At 40.7% G+C, this 14743-nt stretch overlaps 1 protein-coding gene across 9 annotated transcripts in view; it reads left to right on the top strand.

Moving 5' to 3' along the window:
- LOC127559184 (myomegalin) overlaps positions 1-11755 on the top strand; it is a 260227-nt gene extending 248472 nt beyond the window's left edge. For 2 of the 9 annotated variants that reach the window (XM_051992863.1, XM_051992856.1), the window contains 6 exons: positions 112-338; positions 4206-4349; positions 5846-5984; positions 8176-8222; positions 9537-9597; positions 10541-11755. In XM_051992863.1, coding sequence (XP_051848823.1) covers positions 112-338; positions 4206-4349; positions 5846-5984; positions 8176-8222; positions 9537-9597; positions 10541-10782 — 860 coding nt within the window. In that variant the 3' untranslated portion in view covers positions 10783-11755. Of the gene's footprint in view, positions 1-111; positions 339-4205; positions 4350-5845; positions 5985-8175; positions 8223-9536; positions 9598-10484 lie in introns of all 9 variants that reach the window. The other 7 variants (XM_051992865.1, XM_051992858.1, XM_051992857.1 and 4 more) reach the window with 6 other exon arrangements.
- Positions 11756-14743: the final 2988 nt, after the last annotated feature.

Genomic DNA, 14743 nt, shown 5'->3' with positions numbered 1-14743 from the left:
CCACCTCTTTCCCTGTTTGGTCTTTTATTGTCTTAAACTAAAGCATTAAGTGTTTGCAGAGTGATGAGTAACATGGTTAAGCTTTGAATTGTGCTTTATTGTGCTTTTCAGGAGTGGCTTTGGATATATCCCTTGTAAAGAAGAGCCCTCCCATGCTGGAGGGGGATGCTCCTGATGGCTCATTTTCCAACAAGCATGGTCGCCACGTGATTGGCCACATTGATGACTACAGTGCCCTAAAGCAGCAGATCCTGGAAGGAAAAGTGCTGGTCCATAAGATGGTGTCTCTCATGCAGGTCACTCTCAACTCACCTGCCCTGGAAGCCAAAGGCACTGAGGTAATCAGATCATTGACTCTTAGAAAATTCTTTCTTTCACACCCTTTTCTTCTCCCCTCTGGGTTCTTCTCTTCTCTCATCCCTTTACATTTCTTCTTTCTCTCCAGGCTTCCTGCCATCTGCTGATTCCTCTGTCTTTTTTTAATCATCCTTGGTTCAGCTGCCTCAATATCAGGCCATTTTCTTTCTAGCTCCTGTGTGGAGCATATGAGCTGTATTGTTTAAACTACAGAAGTCTTTATATTTTTTTTTTCCCCTTGCTCCTTCTCTGAGTTCAGATCACAAAGAAGCAAACACACTAGAGAATAGGGTTTAGGTACTCAGGGAGTGTAACAAGACAAATGGCAGAGTATAAACACTAAGGTGATATGGATGCACTGGCATCCTTATGGATTATGGGTAAGTTCATACTAAGCATCTAGAGTGAAGAATCAGAGAGATTAATCAGGAAATCTTCCCATTTGACATGGAACAGTGGAAAGTTCACAGAGAAGACAGCCTTTAAAAATATCATGTGAGTCATAAGGGAGATTTTTGATGAGCCTGATGGTTAAAAATGTTTGGCTGATGATTAAAGGTGTTTTTAGTAATAGTGCTGCTTTGAACAAGGCTTAAAGGCAAGAAAAAGTGAAAGATTATACTGAGCTGCTTAATTTGGAATATCTGATACCCAAATATAATAGGAAAATTGGGCACAGATAAGAGTCACAGAGAGGTAGGCAGATCTCTTATGACAATAGGGATATCCAGTCCCAGTCCAAGATATTTTGTACACAGAGCATGCTCATTATAGCACTAATGGAGAGAATCATCTGGAAATGAATGAGTAGATTTTTGCATTATCCATTTAAATTCGGTCCCAATTTGGTCATTTTCAATTGTATCTGACTTTTCAAGTCTCCATTTGGGATTCTCTTGGCAAAAATATTTGGAGTAGTTTGCCATTTTCTCCTCCAGCTCATTTTATAGATGAGGAAACTGAGGTAAATAAGATGAAGTGACTTGCCTAGGGTCACATGATTAGTAAGTATCTGAGGATGGATTTGAGTTCAGGAAAATGAGTCTTCCTGACCTCAGGAAGTCACTGTGCATTCTCCACTGTGTAACCTACCTGCTCCAATACTATTTTTTAAAAAATAATTATAACTTTTTATTGACAGAGCCCATGCCTGGGTAATTTTTTACAACATTATCCCTTGCACTCACTTCTATTCCGACTTTTCCCCTCCCTCCCTCCATCCCTTCTCCCAGATGGCAAGCAGTCCTATACATGTTAAATATGTCACAGTATATCCTAGCTACAATATATGTATGCAGGACCGAACAGTTCTCTTATTGCACAGGGAGAATTGGATTCAGAAGGTAAAAATAACCCGGGAAGAAAAACAAAAATGCAAATAATTTACATTCATTTCCCAGTATTATTTCTTTGGGTGTAGTTGCTTCTGTTCATCGTTGATCAATTGAAACTGAATTAGATCTTCTCTTTGTCAAAGTAATCTTCTTCCATCAGAATACATCCTCAAACAGTATCGTCATTGAGGTATATAATGATCTGGTTCTGCTCATTTCACTTAGCATCAGTTCATGTAAGTCTCTCCAAGACTCATCCTGCTGGTCATTCCTTACAGAACAATAATATTCCATAACATTCATATACCACAATTTACCCAGCCATTCTCCAATTGATGGGCATCCATTCATTTTCCAGTTTCTAGCCACTACAAATAGGGCTGCCACAAACATTTTGGCACATAGAAGTCTCTTTCCCTTCTTTAGTATCTCTTTGGGGTATAAGCCCAGTAGTCTGCTCCAATAATATTGATGCAAAAAAGATTTAAACAAAAGTCTAGTAAAAGGAATACAGCAAAATATTCAAAAAAAATTTCACTATGAAAAAGTGTTTCTACTGGAAATAAACCAGTAGCTTTAGTAACTTAATCTGAATACAAAGTAAATCCACTTCTCTCCAGCATTTCTATGTAGCAATAATAAAAACCAGAAAAAACTGATAGAACAATTCTATTCAAAATAATTACAAAAGTGGACCAGAAGGACTGATGAGATAAATAAGAATCTGAAACTAGTTCATATTCAATAAGCCCAAGGAACACAAATTTTTGAGGTAATGATTCCATATCTGACAAGAACTGCCATGAAATCTAAAAAGTTCAGCAAAAATTGAGACTAGCATCTTATATTATATAGCATAGTAAGTTGCAAATCAAAACATTACCTAAATATAAAAGATTATAGCATTAAAATATTGGGGGGAAAAGAGAGTTTTCATAACTATTATTAGGAGGAGAATTCTTAAACAATGGAGAAAGGTGATCACAAAAGAGAAAACAGGCCATTTTGATTGTGTGAAATTAAAATAAACCAACAAAAGCCAATAAAGTTTATTTCAGTGGAAGGAGAGGAGGGGAAGGGAATCTCTGCATCAAAAATTCTGATAAAAGTCTAACATCCAAGATATATAAGGAAATAACAGACTCTATGACCAAGGACTTTTCCTCAATAATGTTATTGTATAGTGCTTCATTCTCAAAGAGCATCAGGGAGGTGATGCTGTGAAATGCAAGTGAATTGGATTTAGGTGAGAGAGGGCTGTGCAAAGTCATCTGCTTCAATTTCCCCTCCAGAGCTATCTGGGTCCAATGGTCAGATGGAGATCAGGAGGACTGAAGATGACCCTGGATACAGGGGGAGACCTTGGTCTTTTTAAGCTAAAGTCTTTAATAGGTTTCAGTTTGACTGAGGCAACCATCCATCCAGTGATTAAGGCTAGGTAGAAAAGACAAAGAGAGGTTTTCCTGTGAAATAATATTGATTGGAAGTAGTTGATGGAGAAAGGTGACAGGGAATAATCCTAGGGTATGAATCCGTGTTGTTAGTGAGGACTACTTTGAAGTGAATTGACCATAGAGGCCATATGTAAACATTTTGTAGAGGATTAACACTACTCATAAAATGTCAGTGAAGTTATATGAAAGAAAGAAGGGAGGGAAGAAAGGAAGGAAGGAGGGAGGGAAGGAAAAGAGGAGGGAAGAAGGGAGGGAAGGAAAAAATGAAGGAAGGAAAGAAACAAAGAGGGAGAGAAGGAAGGAAGGAAACATCTTTATTATTTTATGTGTCACTTCTTGACTGAGGCAGGGAATACTTGCCTCAATCACTATTTCATAGACCTAGGATGGCAGAGAGATTCGATTTTGTGACCAAATCCAAGTTGCCAATCAAGTAGGTAACAAGCCAAGAATAAAATCCAAGGTTCCTGAATTTATGGTCACTATAAACCTTGAGATGCTCATCTTGACTGACTATTTTAAAGGAAGGGAGAGGTTATGTCCAGAGGCAGCAATAGTGAGAGAGGGTGGGGAAGTAGGAGGGGAGGGGTGATATGGGTTCAGATGGAGACCTAACTGCAGAGGAACAAAAGGGAATAAGCATTTATTTTTGCCTAAGATGTGCCAGACACCGTGTTAAGCATTTTCAAAATTTATTTTTACAAATTCTCCTTTGATCTTTATAACAATACTGAGGTAGGTTCTAAATTACTCTGATTTTACAGATGAGGAAACTGAGGCAAGTATATATATATATAGAGAGAGAGAGAGAGAGAATAAAAATTTTAAAAAGAATAGAAGGATTTCCATTAGAGGCAGAGAGCTAGAAATAAATTAGTCTTTCTGAGAGGGTTGCATATTTTGAGTTATCTAATCAGAAAAGAATTTTAATTTTTTAATTTAATTAATTTAATTTAAAATTAAGTAATTTTAATATTTAAGAATATTCTATACTCTCAGCCCAAACCTTGACATGGAGAACATGTTCAAAACTTAGATACATGTTTGCTTTCTCTCCTAGGTTCTTGCCTCTGGAAGTATCCACCAGCTCCGGGGCAACACAAACACCCTGCACCAGATCTTGGAGGAGTCTGCCTCTCTCCTCACCATGTTCTGGAGAGCAGCCCTGCCCAGTGCCCAGAGCCCTATACAGCAGAAGAAAAAGGTGAGGATTGGGAGGGATGTGGAGGTTGTTTTAGGAGAGATACGAGTGTTGCCCCAAGAGAAGCTGTGAGTGAGCAACAGAGAAGGGGAACCTGCAGGAGTTAATCTTAGAAGAGAAGGAGTGTGAATGTGAAGGATGAGCTTGAAACTAGGCTTTCTGCTTTGTATTCCCCATATGTATCTCCCTATGGATTTCCTTCCCCCAAGATGAGCTACTCAATTAGAGAAGCTGAAAAGCTTTGTAAATATTGAAATGACACACTGCTGGAGATATTAAAATGTGCTACTATTTTTTATGGGCATTTTCTAGAGCACAAAAGCAAAATATTCACTATTCCACATTCTCCAATGCCAACACTTATCTGTAGCACTTTTAAATTTACAAATATTATCTTACTTGATCTTCACAATGGCCCTGGGAGGGAAGTGCTATTATTATTCTCCCCATTTTGCAGATGAGGAAACTGAGGCAGGCAGAAATTAAATGATGTGACTAAGCACAGATAGTAAGTATCTGAAGTTAGGTCTTCCTGACTACAGACCCAGCATCTTATCTCCCATGCTACCTAGCTTCCATTGAACTGTAGCTATAATCTGACATAATCACATACTGCCCTACTAAGTCTTGGGCTTCTCAGCACGACATTGGAAGTTTGGGATGTTTTTAGATCCTTAGGATTCCAGAGGTGGAGGTGGGGAAGGTCTGAGAGGTTGACGATCATCCCAAGGACTCTCCTCTGAGCTGACTTTCAGGTTAGGACAAAATCGGTGGACGTATTTCAAGGAGTCCATGAACTTGGATGAGAAAAAAATTACATCTTCAATTCCAGTAACTTTTTCCTGAAATTTAGCATGTCTTTCAACTATGAATGTAGGTGATGAACCTTCTAAGAAAGGGATTCGTCAGCTTTGGGTCCCTGCCACAAAAAAGGTTGAGCCTCTGAGCTAGAAAACCTCTAGATTAATCCAGTGCCCCTTTCTTCTCCTTATTAGAGATGAGATACTGAATTAATATCCTAGATCCAACTATAGACCTTTATTGTTTTCAAGGGATTTGGCAAAATTTGATCAACTTAAACACAAATTTTCCCCAGTCCATTCATTCTCCTAATTTCTGAGTAAATTAGCAAATATTTAATGAATACCCTTCATATAATGACATAGTAACCATGCAAATGATGTTTAAAAAAACAACAACCTGGTAATTGCAGAGAAGATAGCAGTTTGTTTTTTTTTTTATTAAAATTCTGATATGTCATTTCATTCAGGCTCCCAGTTTTTCAGTTTGCCTGCTTTACATGTAGTAAATCCCTATCCCTAAGAAATCCTATCGTCAGCCCAGGCTTTCTTTGGAAAGCTGGTGTTGGTAGCTGTAATGGAGGGAATTCATCCCAGAATTACAGCGAAGAGGGGTAAGGAGTCCTGCTTTGGGCTTTCAGGATTACACCGATTGTGGTATTTTAGATATTCTAATGAAGAACTTCATCTTTCCTTTAGGAGGAGTCAATGAAAGGAGAAATTCTAGAGCTGAAAACCAAATTATCTGAGAAAGAGAATCTCCTTCAGAGTACAAATGAACGCCTAAAGACGGCCAACAAGATGAAGGAGAGCATGGAGCACTTGATTATCAATCAGTGTAGGTATTCCTAGCCGGCACTGCTCGAGATTGGGAAGGGGGAGAATCTGTGTATATGTGTCTCTGCCCCTTCTGCTAGATGTCCAGTAACCATGGAGACTAAAGAGAGTCACATGAATGTGTCCATGGATGGAGTTTTCCTGATGTTCTCATGCCTTCTGTGCTTTATGTCTAATCAATCAACCAGTATTTGCTATGTGTCAGGCAGCTGCTGGACTCTGGGAATACAAAGATAGAAATAGATGTTTTCGCTCTCAAGGAGCTTACATTCTATCATTTTAAAAAAGTATCCATATAATAGATATATAATATATACAAAGTAAATAGAAAATAATCCAGTGGGATGTGGGAAGTAGCTATTGGGGGGAAGTGAAGGTGAGGGGAAGATCAGGATGAGAGGAAGTGGTCTTAAGCTAAAGTTTGAAGTAAAATGTGGAATTTAAGAGATGTAGATAAAAAGGAATCCAAGTATAGGGAAAACTACACAAAGTTAAAAAAAAAAAAACACAGGAAAAATGTGTGATGCAGCAGGAATGTCTGGTTGAATCGAAACAGTGTGTGAAGAGGAATAATGATATGTGATAGAACCAGAAAATACATATTTGGGTCAGATTAAGAAGAGCTTTGAATGCTAGAAGAATGTGTATTCTATCCTAGGAGTGATGGGAGTTTCTTGAGCAGGGGAGGGACAGATCAGATCTGTGTTTTAGGAATACTATTTTGGGAGCTGTATGTTAAGATAGATGGGGGAAGGGATAACCCAATAGCAAGCTGTTATAATTGTCCAGGAAAGAGGTAATAAGGTTTAAAACTTAAGAGGGTGGTTGTATAAATAGAGGTGGGGGGGATTTGATAAAGTGGGACCTCTGACTGGTTATGGGGAATGAGAGTGAGCAAAGAGTCAAGGATGGCACTGAGATTATGAATCTGGATGACTGGAAAGATGGTCCAGAACCGAGAGAGAAATTAGGGTAGGTTGTTGTGGAAACATAATGAGTTCTGTTTTGGATATGTTGAGTTTAAGATAGTTACAAGACATCCAGTTTAAAATGTCTAGGAGGTAGTTGTCTATGTAGCTCAGAAGCTGTATATATTAGAATTGGAGAGAGAGAGAGAGAGATGGAAATTGAACCCATGAGAACTAGTGAGTTCACCCAGAGAGTAAAAAACAGGACTGATTCTTTAAATTTATCCATGCTCAGGGGATGGATCTTGGATGAAGATCCAGCAAAGGAGACTAAGAAAAAGTGAATTAGGAGGAGAAACGAGAGCAGTGTCATGAAAAAACCCAGCGATCATAATAGGAAATGAGCTACTGGGAGGTCAAGACAGAGGAGGATTGAGAAAAGTTAATTGGATATAGCATTTAAGAGACGATTGATAACTTTGGAGAATGAATTCTCAGTTGAGTGGTAAGATGAGAATCCAGGGATGTGGGGTGAGAAGAGGTGGGAGCAAAGTATATAAATAGTGGGATTTCCTCCCTATAAGTTGGTTATGAAAAGGAGGGGATGTAAGGGACTGAAAAGGGGATATTAGGTGAGAATTTTAAAAATTAGGGTTAAATTGGGTGGGGGCAGAGTTTGTAGACCATATTGGAGCAGAACAGGGCTAGATTACAGACTAGAAAGATGGGATAGTAGAGGATGGGATGAAGGGCAGAGGTAGAGGGGTTGTTCTTTATAAGAACTCATTGAAGACTTGAATAAAAGAGGAAATGAAGGAAATAAGTCAGGAGGATTCTGATGTGTAGAAAAGAGATGAATAGCCTCTTTTATTAGTAAAATTGAAGCGAGATCCTTACTGAAGAGATGAGCAGGAAGGACCGTAGAAGGCTGAAGAGGAGAAGTTTCAGAGTATGGAGAATTGATCAGGGAAGAATAAAAAGATTGCTTTGTAGCAGAAACGCCCAATTGAGGTGAGACAGCATAAATATGGATCTAAGTCAAAATGGTTTCGTGATTTCCTGAAGCACCTTTCAGCAGTAGAATTGGGTGAGTGGCCAGTGCAGATCAACAATGATAGGATTTAGGGGGCAAGGAATTCTGTTGAACAGAAATTATAACTGAGAGAAACTGAATTGACCAAGCAAGCTAAGCCAGAGGAGCAGGCTTACAAAACACCTGTAGTCTGCATGCTAAACCAAGAGAGTCATTAGCCGACTTCTGATTTTTGCCTTCTTATTTTCCAGTAACTAGGACGCATGATGTTTTGAAGAAGGCAAGGACAAATCTTGAGGTAAGAGAATTGGCCAGTGGCCAGCTCCACCAGCTAATCATGGAACCCACTACCACCTCATCCACCAACCTTTATACCTGTAGCCAGGTGGCCACCAAAGCTACAGGTTAGCTTTGAAGGAAACCACTTGGACTTATCATAGTGGGGCTGCTGTTCTAATTCCCATTTCTTTATCATTATCTCTGTGCTCTCTCTCTTACAATGTCAACCTTACTCACCTCCTCTCTCTTCATTTCCATCACCCCCTTTTTACTCTGAGTTTAATATCTGAAGAAATGCAATTCAGGTCTAAGCTGGAGGAACAGGGAATGTAAGCAATCATGGCTCTGTGGCAACCACAGAAAGAAGGGAGAGAGGGAGCTAAAGTAACAGCAGGACCATCATGGTGATTCTCCTTGGGAAGAGGGGCCGATTTTAAGATTGGGAGGTAGAAATTGTGGGGCAGGGTGGGTAGAGATGAGGCTGGCTAGCCACAATCAATAAAACTCAAGAAAAGAGAGATGTAGAAGGGTTGTGCTCTCTTGACAAGTCTATCCTATAATTGCTGCATGGGTACATACCTTTCACATCAGGTTTTTTCTCATTTCTTCTACTTCTAAAAGGTTGATTACAAGAGAGATAAGCAAGAGGCACAAGATAACATTACCTGAGTACCTTACACTTTTAATTTCCCTTTGAGGAATGAAAAGTTTTTCTACAAATGTCTTTTCTTTTTCTTTTTTTTTTTAATTTGAAGAAACAGTAAGGGAAAAAAAGGAAAACAGAAAAGAAATACAAAACAAAATAAAGCAAAAGAGGACATTGTCATATGTCCAGCAGAACATCAGAATATTCAAAGTATGTAAGAAATAGTTACCAGATTAAGAAAATGTGTGTATACATATACACACATACATATATGTATGAATATATATTAGTAGTAGAAATTATATTCAAGATACAAATTTCTTTATGAAAAATTTCAAATATGATCTCTTAGATCTCATTCTGAAGAGACTAGAGTAGTACATGAAACCGAAAATAGGAAGTGGCTTAAAGAAAGGAATTTTGATATCCATATTGTTGTAGCAAAAGGCACGAAGGGGTGAGGATAAGTGGGAGAAGACCCTTCTCCAATGAGCTGTTTTTAGACGGAATAACTTTAAAACAAAGGTCAAAATATTGCCAACCCAACTCCTGAAAATGTTACTCTAATAACTGTAAGAGATAAGCTGGTGTGAAGACCACCTTCAGAGGGGTGGGCTAGAGAATGACTGTTCTTTTACTTGCTAACGTCCCTCCTTTCTTTCTTGAACAACCCCTTTCTCCCTTGAGCCCTTTCAGAAGAATACTTCCGAGATTAATTATATAAAGCATCATCCCTCTCCTAGCAAAGGTAACAACAGCCTCTTACATCTGGTTTTTTCTAGCTTGCTTCCTTTATCTCCGCTATGGTCAAAGTTTCTTGTGAATTAGTGGGAAGAGTATCTGATTGGCAGTTGGGAGCCCTGGATTCTAATTCCAGCTCTGTCACTAGTTGTACAACCAGGGTGCAAACTGTTCAGCCTCTCAATAATTTTTTATTTATAAAATAATGAGGTTCTTTTGGATGCTTACAGGGAAGAAAAGTTGTTCTCACAGAGCGGGATCATGGCTCACCCCAGCAGGATGTTTCCTTCTTAATTTGAGCCTTAGATGCTAATTGCCTTTCTCCTTGAACAGCATGAAATACTACCCTTTTGCTCCAAATAGAGGGTACTAATCTGAGACCTTGCTGCTGAGAAATGGGAGTAATTGCAGCACAGTGGAAAAGAACCGGGGCTGAGAGCTGCGAGATTGTTTATAGATCTGGCTCTGCTACTAAATAGCTGCATGATCCCAGCAAATCACTTACCCTCATCCGCAAAATATCAGGATTGGGCAACAGGGGAGCGCTGTGGTACCTGCTTTACATCTTTGATACATGATTCTGTGGCCCGACTTCAGCAGCTGTACACAAGGAGGGTACCCCTACCACAGGAGGAACCCAAAGTCTGGTCTCCTCTTGAGAGATTTCCCACCCAGCTGATTCTTTTAAATTATCTTATTATATAATATGTAATTATATATAACATTTTAATATAATATATATTATATAAATAAAAATTAGTTAATAAAAAGTATATATCATCACTTCCTCCAGCGGTTATCCTTGGCTTCTGCTACCCTGTTAATTCAAACACAGCACTCAGTGTCATACCGCTCCAATGACTGATTCTGCTTTGTCTCCGATTGCCCCCGCAGATTAACTCCCAAAGAGTTCTGCCCTACACCCAGGTTATGTGACCCCTATCTTCCAGGAGCCAGGCAGAAAGCGAAGTCACCACGGGTCCCTGAAGCATCAGGAGGGACGCGCCTGTCCACAGTTTCTCCAGCTACCCACCCACTGAAAAACATGCAGGTCCCCCTTTGGGAAGCCCCGCTGTGGGGCTCAGAGGCCAGAACGTTCTCTAGCTGGAAGCGCACGGAAATGGAAACCACCCAGCAACTCAGTGTTATCAGCATCCTGGCAGGGCCCACCTGGCTCTGGGCAAAAACGTAGAAACTTAGTTATGGGTGTAGAGCCTAAAATGCTGCTTTTACCTTCGCCTTGGATCGCTTGGATCTGATTCCGAGGGAGCAGAAAGCCTAGATTTCTGCAGCACAAGTTTCTCTCCTCAATAAACTCAGGGGAAACACAGCCATCCTCCTCATGCCTTCATGAGGTAGTGGTATGGCCCACAGACACTAGACTTAATTCCTTCGGGAAGTGCATCACTTAGTGCAACTCTAGAAGCATAGTTTCCAATTATGCATGAGCAGTTGCAAGGCTGGCCGCAGGACTGACCTACTCAATCCCCTGGTGCTCACTGTTCACAACTCTTCCTCTCCCTGGAGCAACCTCATTTGGATCATTTACGAGAGATGGATGTGTGGGGAAAAAGACAGAAAGTCACATCCAAAATTGAAGTTTTACCCCTGGAAGACAGCGACTTGTCTGCTTTTGCCTTGAAGTGGAAAGAAATGAGACCCAGAGGTCTTAAGTCAGATTCTCCTTCTCACTCTGAAGCAGTGGCTTGAGAAATAGCTGGATTCCTGGACTGTTTTCCCCCCTTCCAGGCCTAATTATTTAATTTTTTCCTTTATTTTATGATAATTTTCACTTGATTTGGTTTATAATGTAAGGTGGTTTTACTTGCTGTACTCCTTTGTCTTCACTTTTCCCTCTCTAGAAAAGCAGGAATGGCTGGGCAGGGACTGCCCAGCGAGCCTCTTTAGTATCTCCATTAGGAACAAAATGCCCATTCTTAAATGCAAGACGACTCCGGCAGTGGTGAACCCTTCTTTGTGGCGTCTCAGTGCTTGTGGGATGTGTATATATGCTGCCACAGGGATGTGAACCACGGGACAGAAAGGAAGCAGGAGATGATCCAGTCTCCTTACTAGGCTGTCTTGCATCCAAGGGGAGGACAGAGTGTGCGTTTGTTAAGAAATAAAAGTTTTTTCTTCACTTGACCTTTTGTTTCCCAGTAAAATATGGAACCTGTGTTTTCTTTCTTGAATTTGCTCATTTCATGGTGTTGAGACCCTCATCCCTAAACCTGCCCTAACTACAGATCTGTATAAGGGACCAGATTTCAGTAATACTCTATTAGGGGATCTCTGTAGCCTCATTAAGTAAGCCCTATGTATATACTGCGCCTCCTTTGTAAAATATAAAATCAGTCGCCTTTTCCCCTACTTGTCCCCAGGGACACATCAGGATGTTGAATGATAAAATAGTTGCTTTTTTCTACTGTGGCTCACCCCTAGAAACTCAGGCAGCATGTCGACAAGTAAACTAATTAGTCTTTGCCATTAGCTCATATGCCGAGGGCGAGGGAAAAGCTCTGAACAGGGTGGGCTGCTCAATCTCTGTCCCCCAATGAAGATCTGGCATCTGCTCTGACCCAGGACTTGGAGACTCTCTTAAGTGACTTGAGGGTCTCACAGGATGTGACAGAGGTCACATCCGGACTCGACTCTCTCCACCTTGCCATATAGTACTAATCTGTTCAAGTGTGTTCATTATGTAAATGTAGTTTCCATTTCACTGGGGAAAGATGCTCAGCACACCTTGCCTTCAGCTGTCTGCTCATGCTTAAGGTCTTTACAAGAAGTGGTGGAAGGGCAGGAGTCGGGAGGTCATGTCTTTGAGCCAGAACCCAAAAAGTAAAGTCAATGGAGAATGAGTCCTGGGGGCATCCTTCTGTTGTGAGAGTGGTTTGAGAAACCCAGGTTCTAAGCCGGATCTCTAGGGTTCTGAGTCTGCCTCTCCCCCATCCCCTCACTCATCAGAACAGCTCCCCATTTTTCTGCTCTCCTGTTCATTAAGGCTCCTGTTCTGTTCTCCTTGTCATTAAGACAAGCCATTACCTACTGTTCTCGAACAGGCCCCTCTCCCCAGCTGCCAGGATTAGTGCACCTTGACAACACACAACGGAAGGAGACCCACAAGCCTTTGTTGTACGATAATTTTTACTTTGAGTTACATTCATGAAAAAAAGGAACCTGTACACAGGACATCACAGAGGCTCTGCACAGTACAGATATCACACAGATCATCCAGGGTTAAGTTGTGATCATCAGTAGGAAAAAAAAGTTTCCTTGAACTGGAATCTTGAGGAATATCAAGGGCCAACTCTATCCCTTGACAATGTCAGAGACAAAAAGCACCAGTCAGGAGGGGGGTCTCGGTTATTTCATCCCTCCCACAAATTACAGATTTATCCCTTTTGTTCCCGGAAGTGTATAGGCTATGAACAACTGCCTTCATTCAAATTATTCCAACACATCAAGGGTCCCCCTTTTCTCTGATAACTCAATCAGCCTTTTTCCAGGGGCTGGACAAAAATTTTAAGACCCAACAAACGGGCATTTCTGCTTTGGGTTCCCTGAAACAACCTCCTGGTCAGGAAAGTGTCTGCAGAGAGCAGGAGAGGTTGCAGAGACTTCAGAATACTTCATCTAGGTGCCCTTCCCTGGTTAACCTTTTGGAGAGAAGCACTGGGTCCAGTACCTGTCTCCAATTTCACTTGAGAAATACCTCTATGTTGGCTAGAGTTCTTTTGGGCACAGGGATACCACCTTATGTCAGAGAAGTTAACACAAAACATGGAATATCTGACCTTCAAACTAAAGAAAAGCTTTAAGCAAAGCAGAATCTTGTCAGAAAACAGACTAGGATGGCAACTCAATTCAATTTGTAAAAAAATTTATAAGGGTCTTTTCAAGACTGAAAAGCCCAAATCAAAAGTCTCTTTCACTGCTACTGGGCTGGCTTGGGATCTTGTGCTCCAAAAAACCTTCTTTCCTTAGAGAGGAGCTGCTGTTGAATTGTGTAACTCTGAAGCAAACGCCCTGATGCACCACATACTATTCTGATACTGTGAACAACTAGTCAGCAGCAGCTGATAAACAATGGCAGGGAGTTGGCTCTCAAGAATAAAGTAGAAACCAATGAACATTTCATGGCAAACAGGTCATAACTTAAGAGTCTTCAAGGGACCAGTGTGCCAAGAAGGAGAAATCTCGAAATGATTAGAGTAGAAGAGGTTAAAGATCCCCCCAAGGAACACTCCTGCCTGAGTTTCCATCAGAAAACACCTAATTGAAGATGTTTGGAGAGCCAGGTCTGTGTTCATGAAGGCAATGCTTGTGGTGTTTGGTGTGTCCCTGACTGGTCACAATCATACAGGCCATATCACATTTCAACAAACTCCAAGGAGCCATCTAATTGGCTCTAATTGTTTTTATTTTTTTCATTATGGCTTAAAATAAGAAGTCTGTCTTAAGTGATATTCGAATTGAGGAATGACATCTTTAGGATATGATTATATTTACAAAGAACCCAAAAAGTGAGGTCAATGGGGGCATCCCTCTGTCGTGCGAGTGGTTTGACAAACCCAGGTTCTAAGCTGGGTTTCTAAGGTTCTGAGTCTTCCCCATCCCTTTGGTTGCTCATCAGAACAGCCCCCCCCACCCCCCACTTTTCTGCTTTCCTGTTCCTCCACTGTTCCTACATCATGCTTTGGTTCTTTTCAGAGTCCTTCCTCACTGAAGTTCAACGCACTCTGTGAACATACCAGCTTTCCCTCAAACATTCTGTGGAAATGACCAACAAAAAAGTTTAAAAGAACACTTCCTTTGCCCCTCAGTTCCAAACTTCAGAATCTCTAAGGCAGAAGATAAAGGTATTATTAAAATAAATACCTGTAACAGCTTTTAAAAACCAGAATACATCAAGCTCTGGATCACTTCTTCCAGGCAGCCAAAACAATTTTGGGGGCTACTTCTCAGATTCAGGTAAAGTGCTCGAACCATACCATGTCCATCCTCACCAATTCCATGGTAACTAGTTGTCTACCTTGTGTCTATCTTGCACAGATTTCCCCAAAGCTTGTCAAGATGATACACCGGATGTGGAATGGGGTGAATGGAGCTCCCCAGCACCATGACCCACCGCTGCGGAGCCATTTGGGGAA

This window comes from Antechinus flavipes, chromosome 4 (assembly GCF_016432865.1).
Source record: "Antechinus flavipes isolate AdamAnt ecotype Samford, QLD, Australia chromosome 4, AdamAnt_v2, whole genome shotgun sequence".
Taxonomy (NCBI): Eukaryota; Metazoa; Chordata; class Mammalia; order Dasyuromorphia; family Dasyuridae; genus Antechinus; species Antechinus flavipes.
This window is presented reverse-complemented; position numbering and strand designations above follow the sequence as displayed.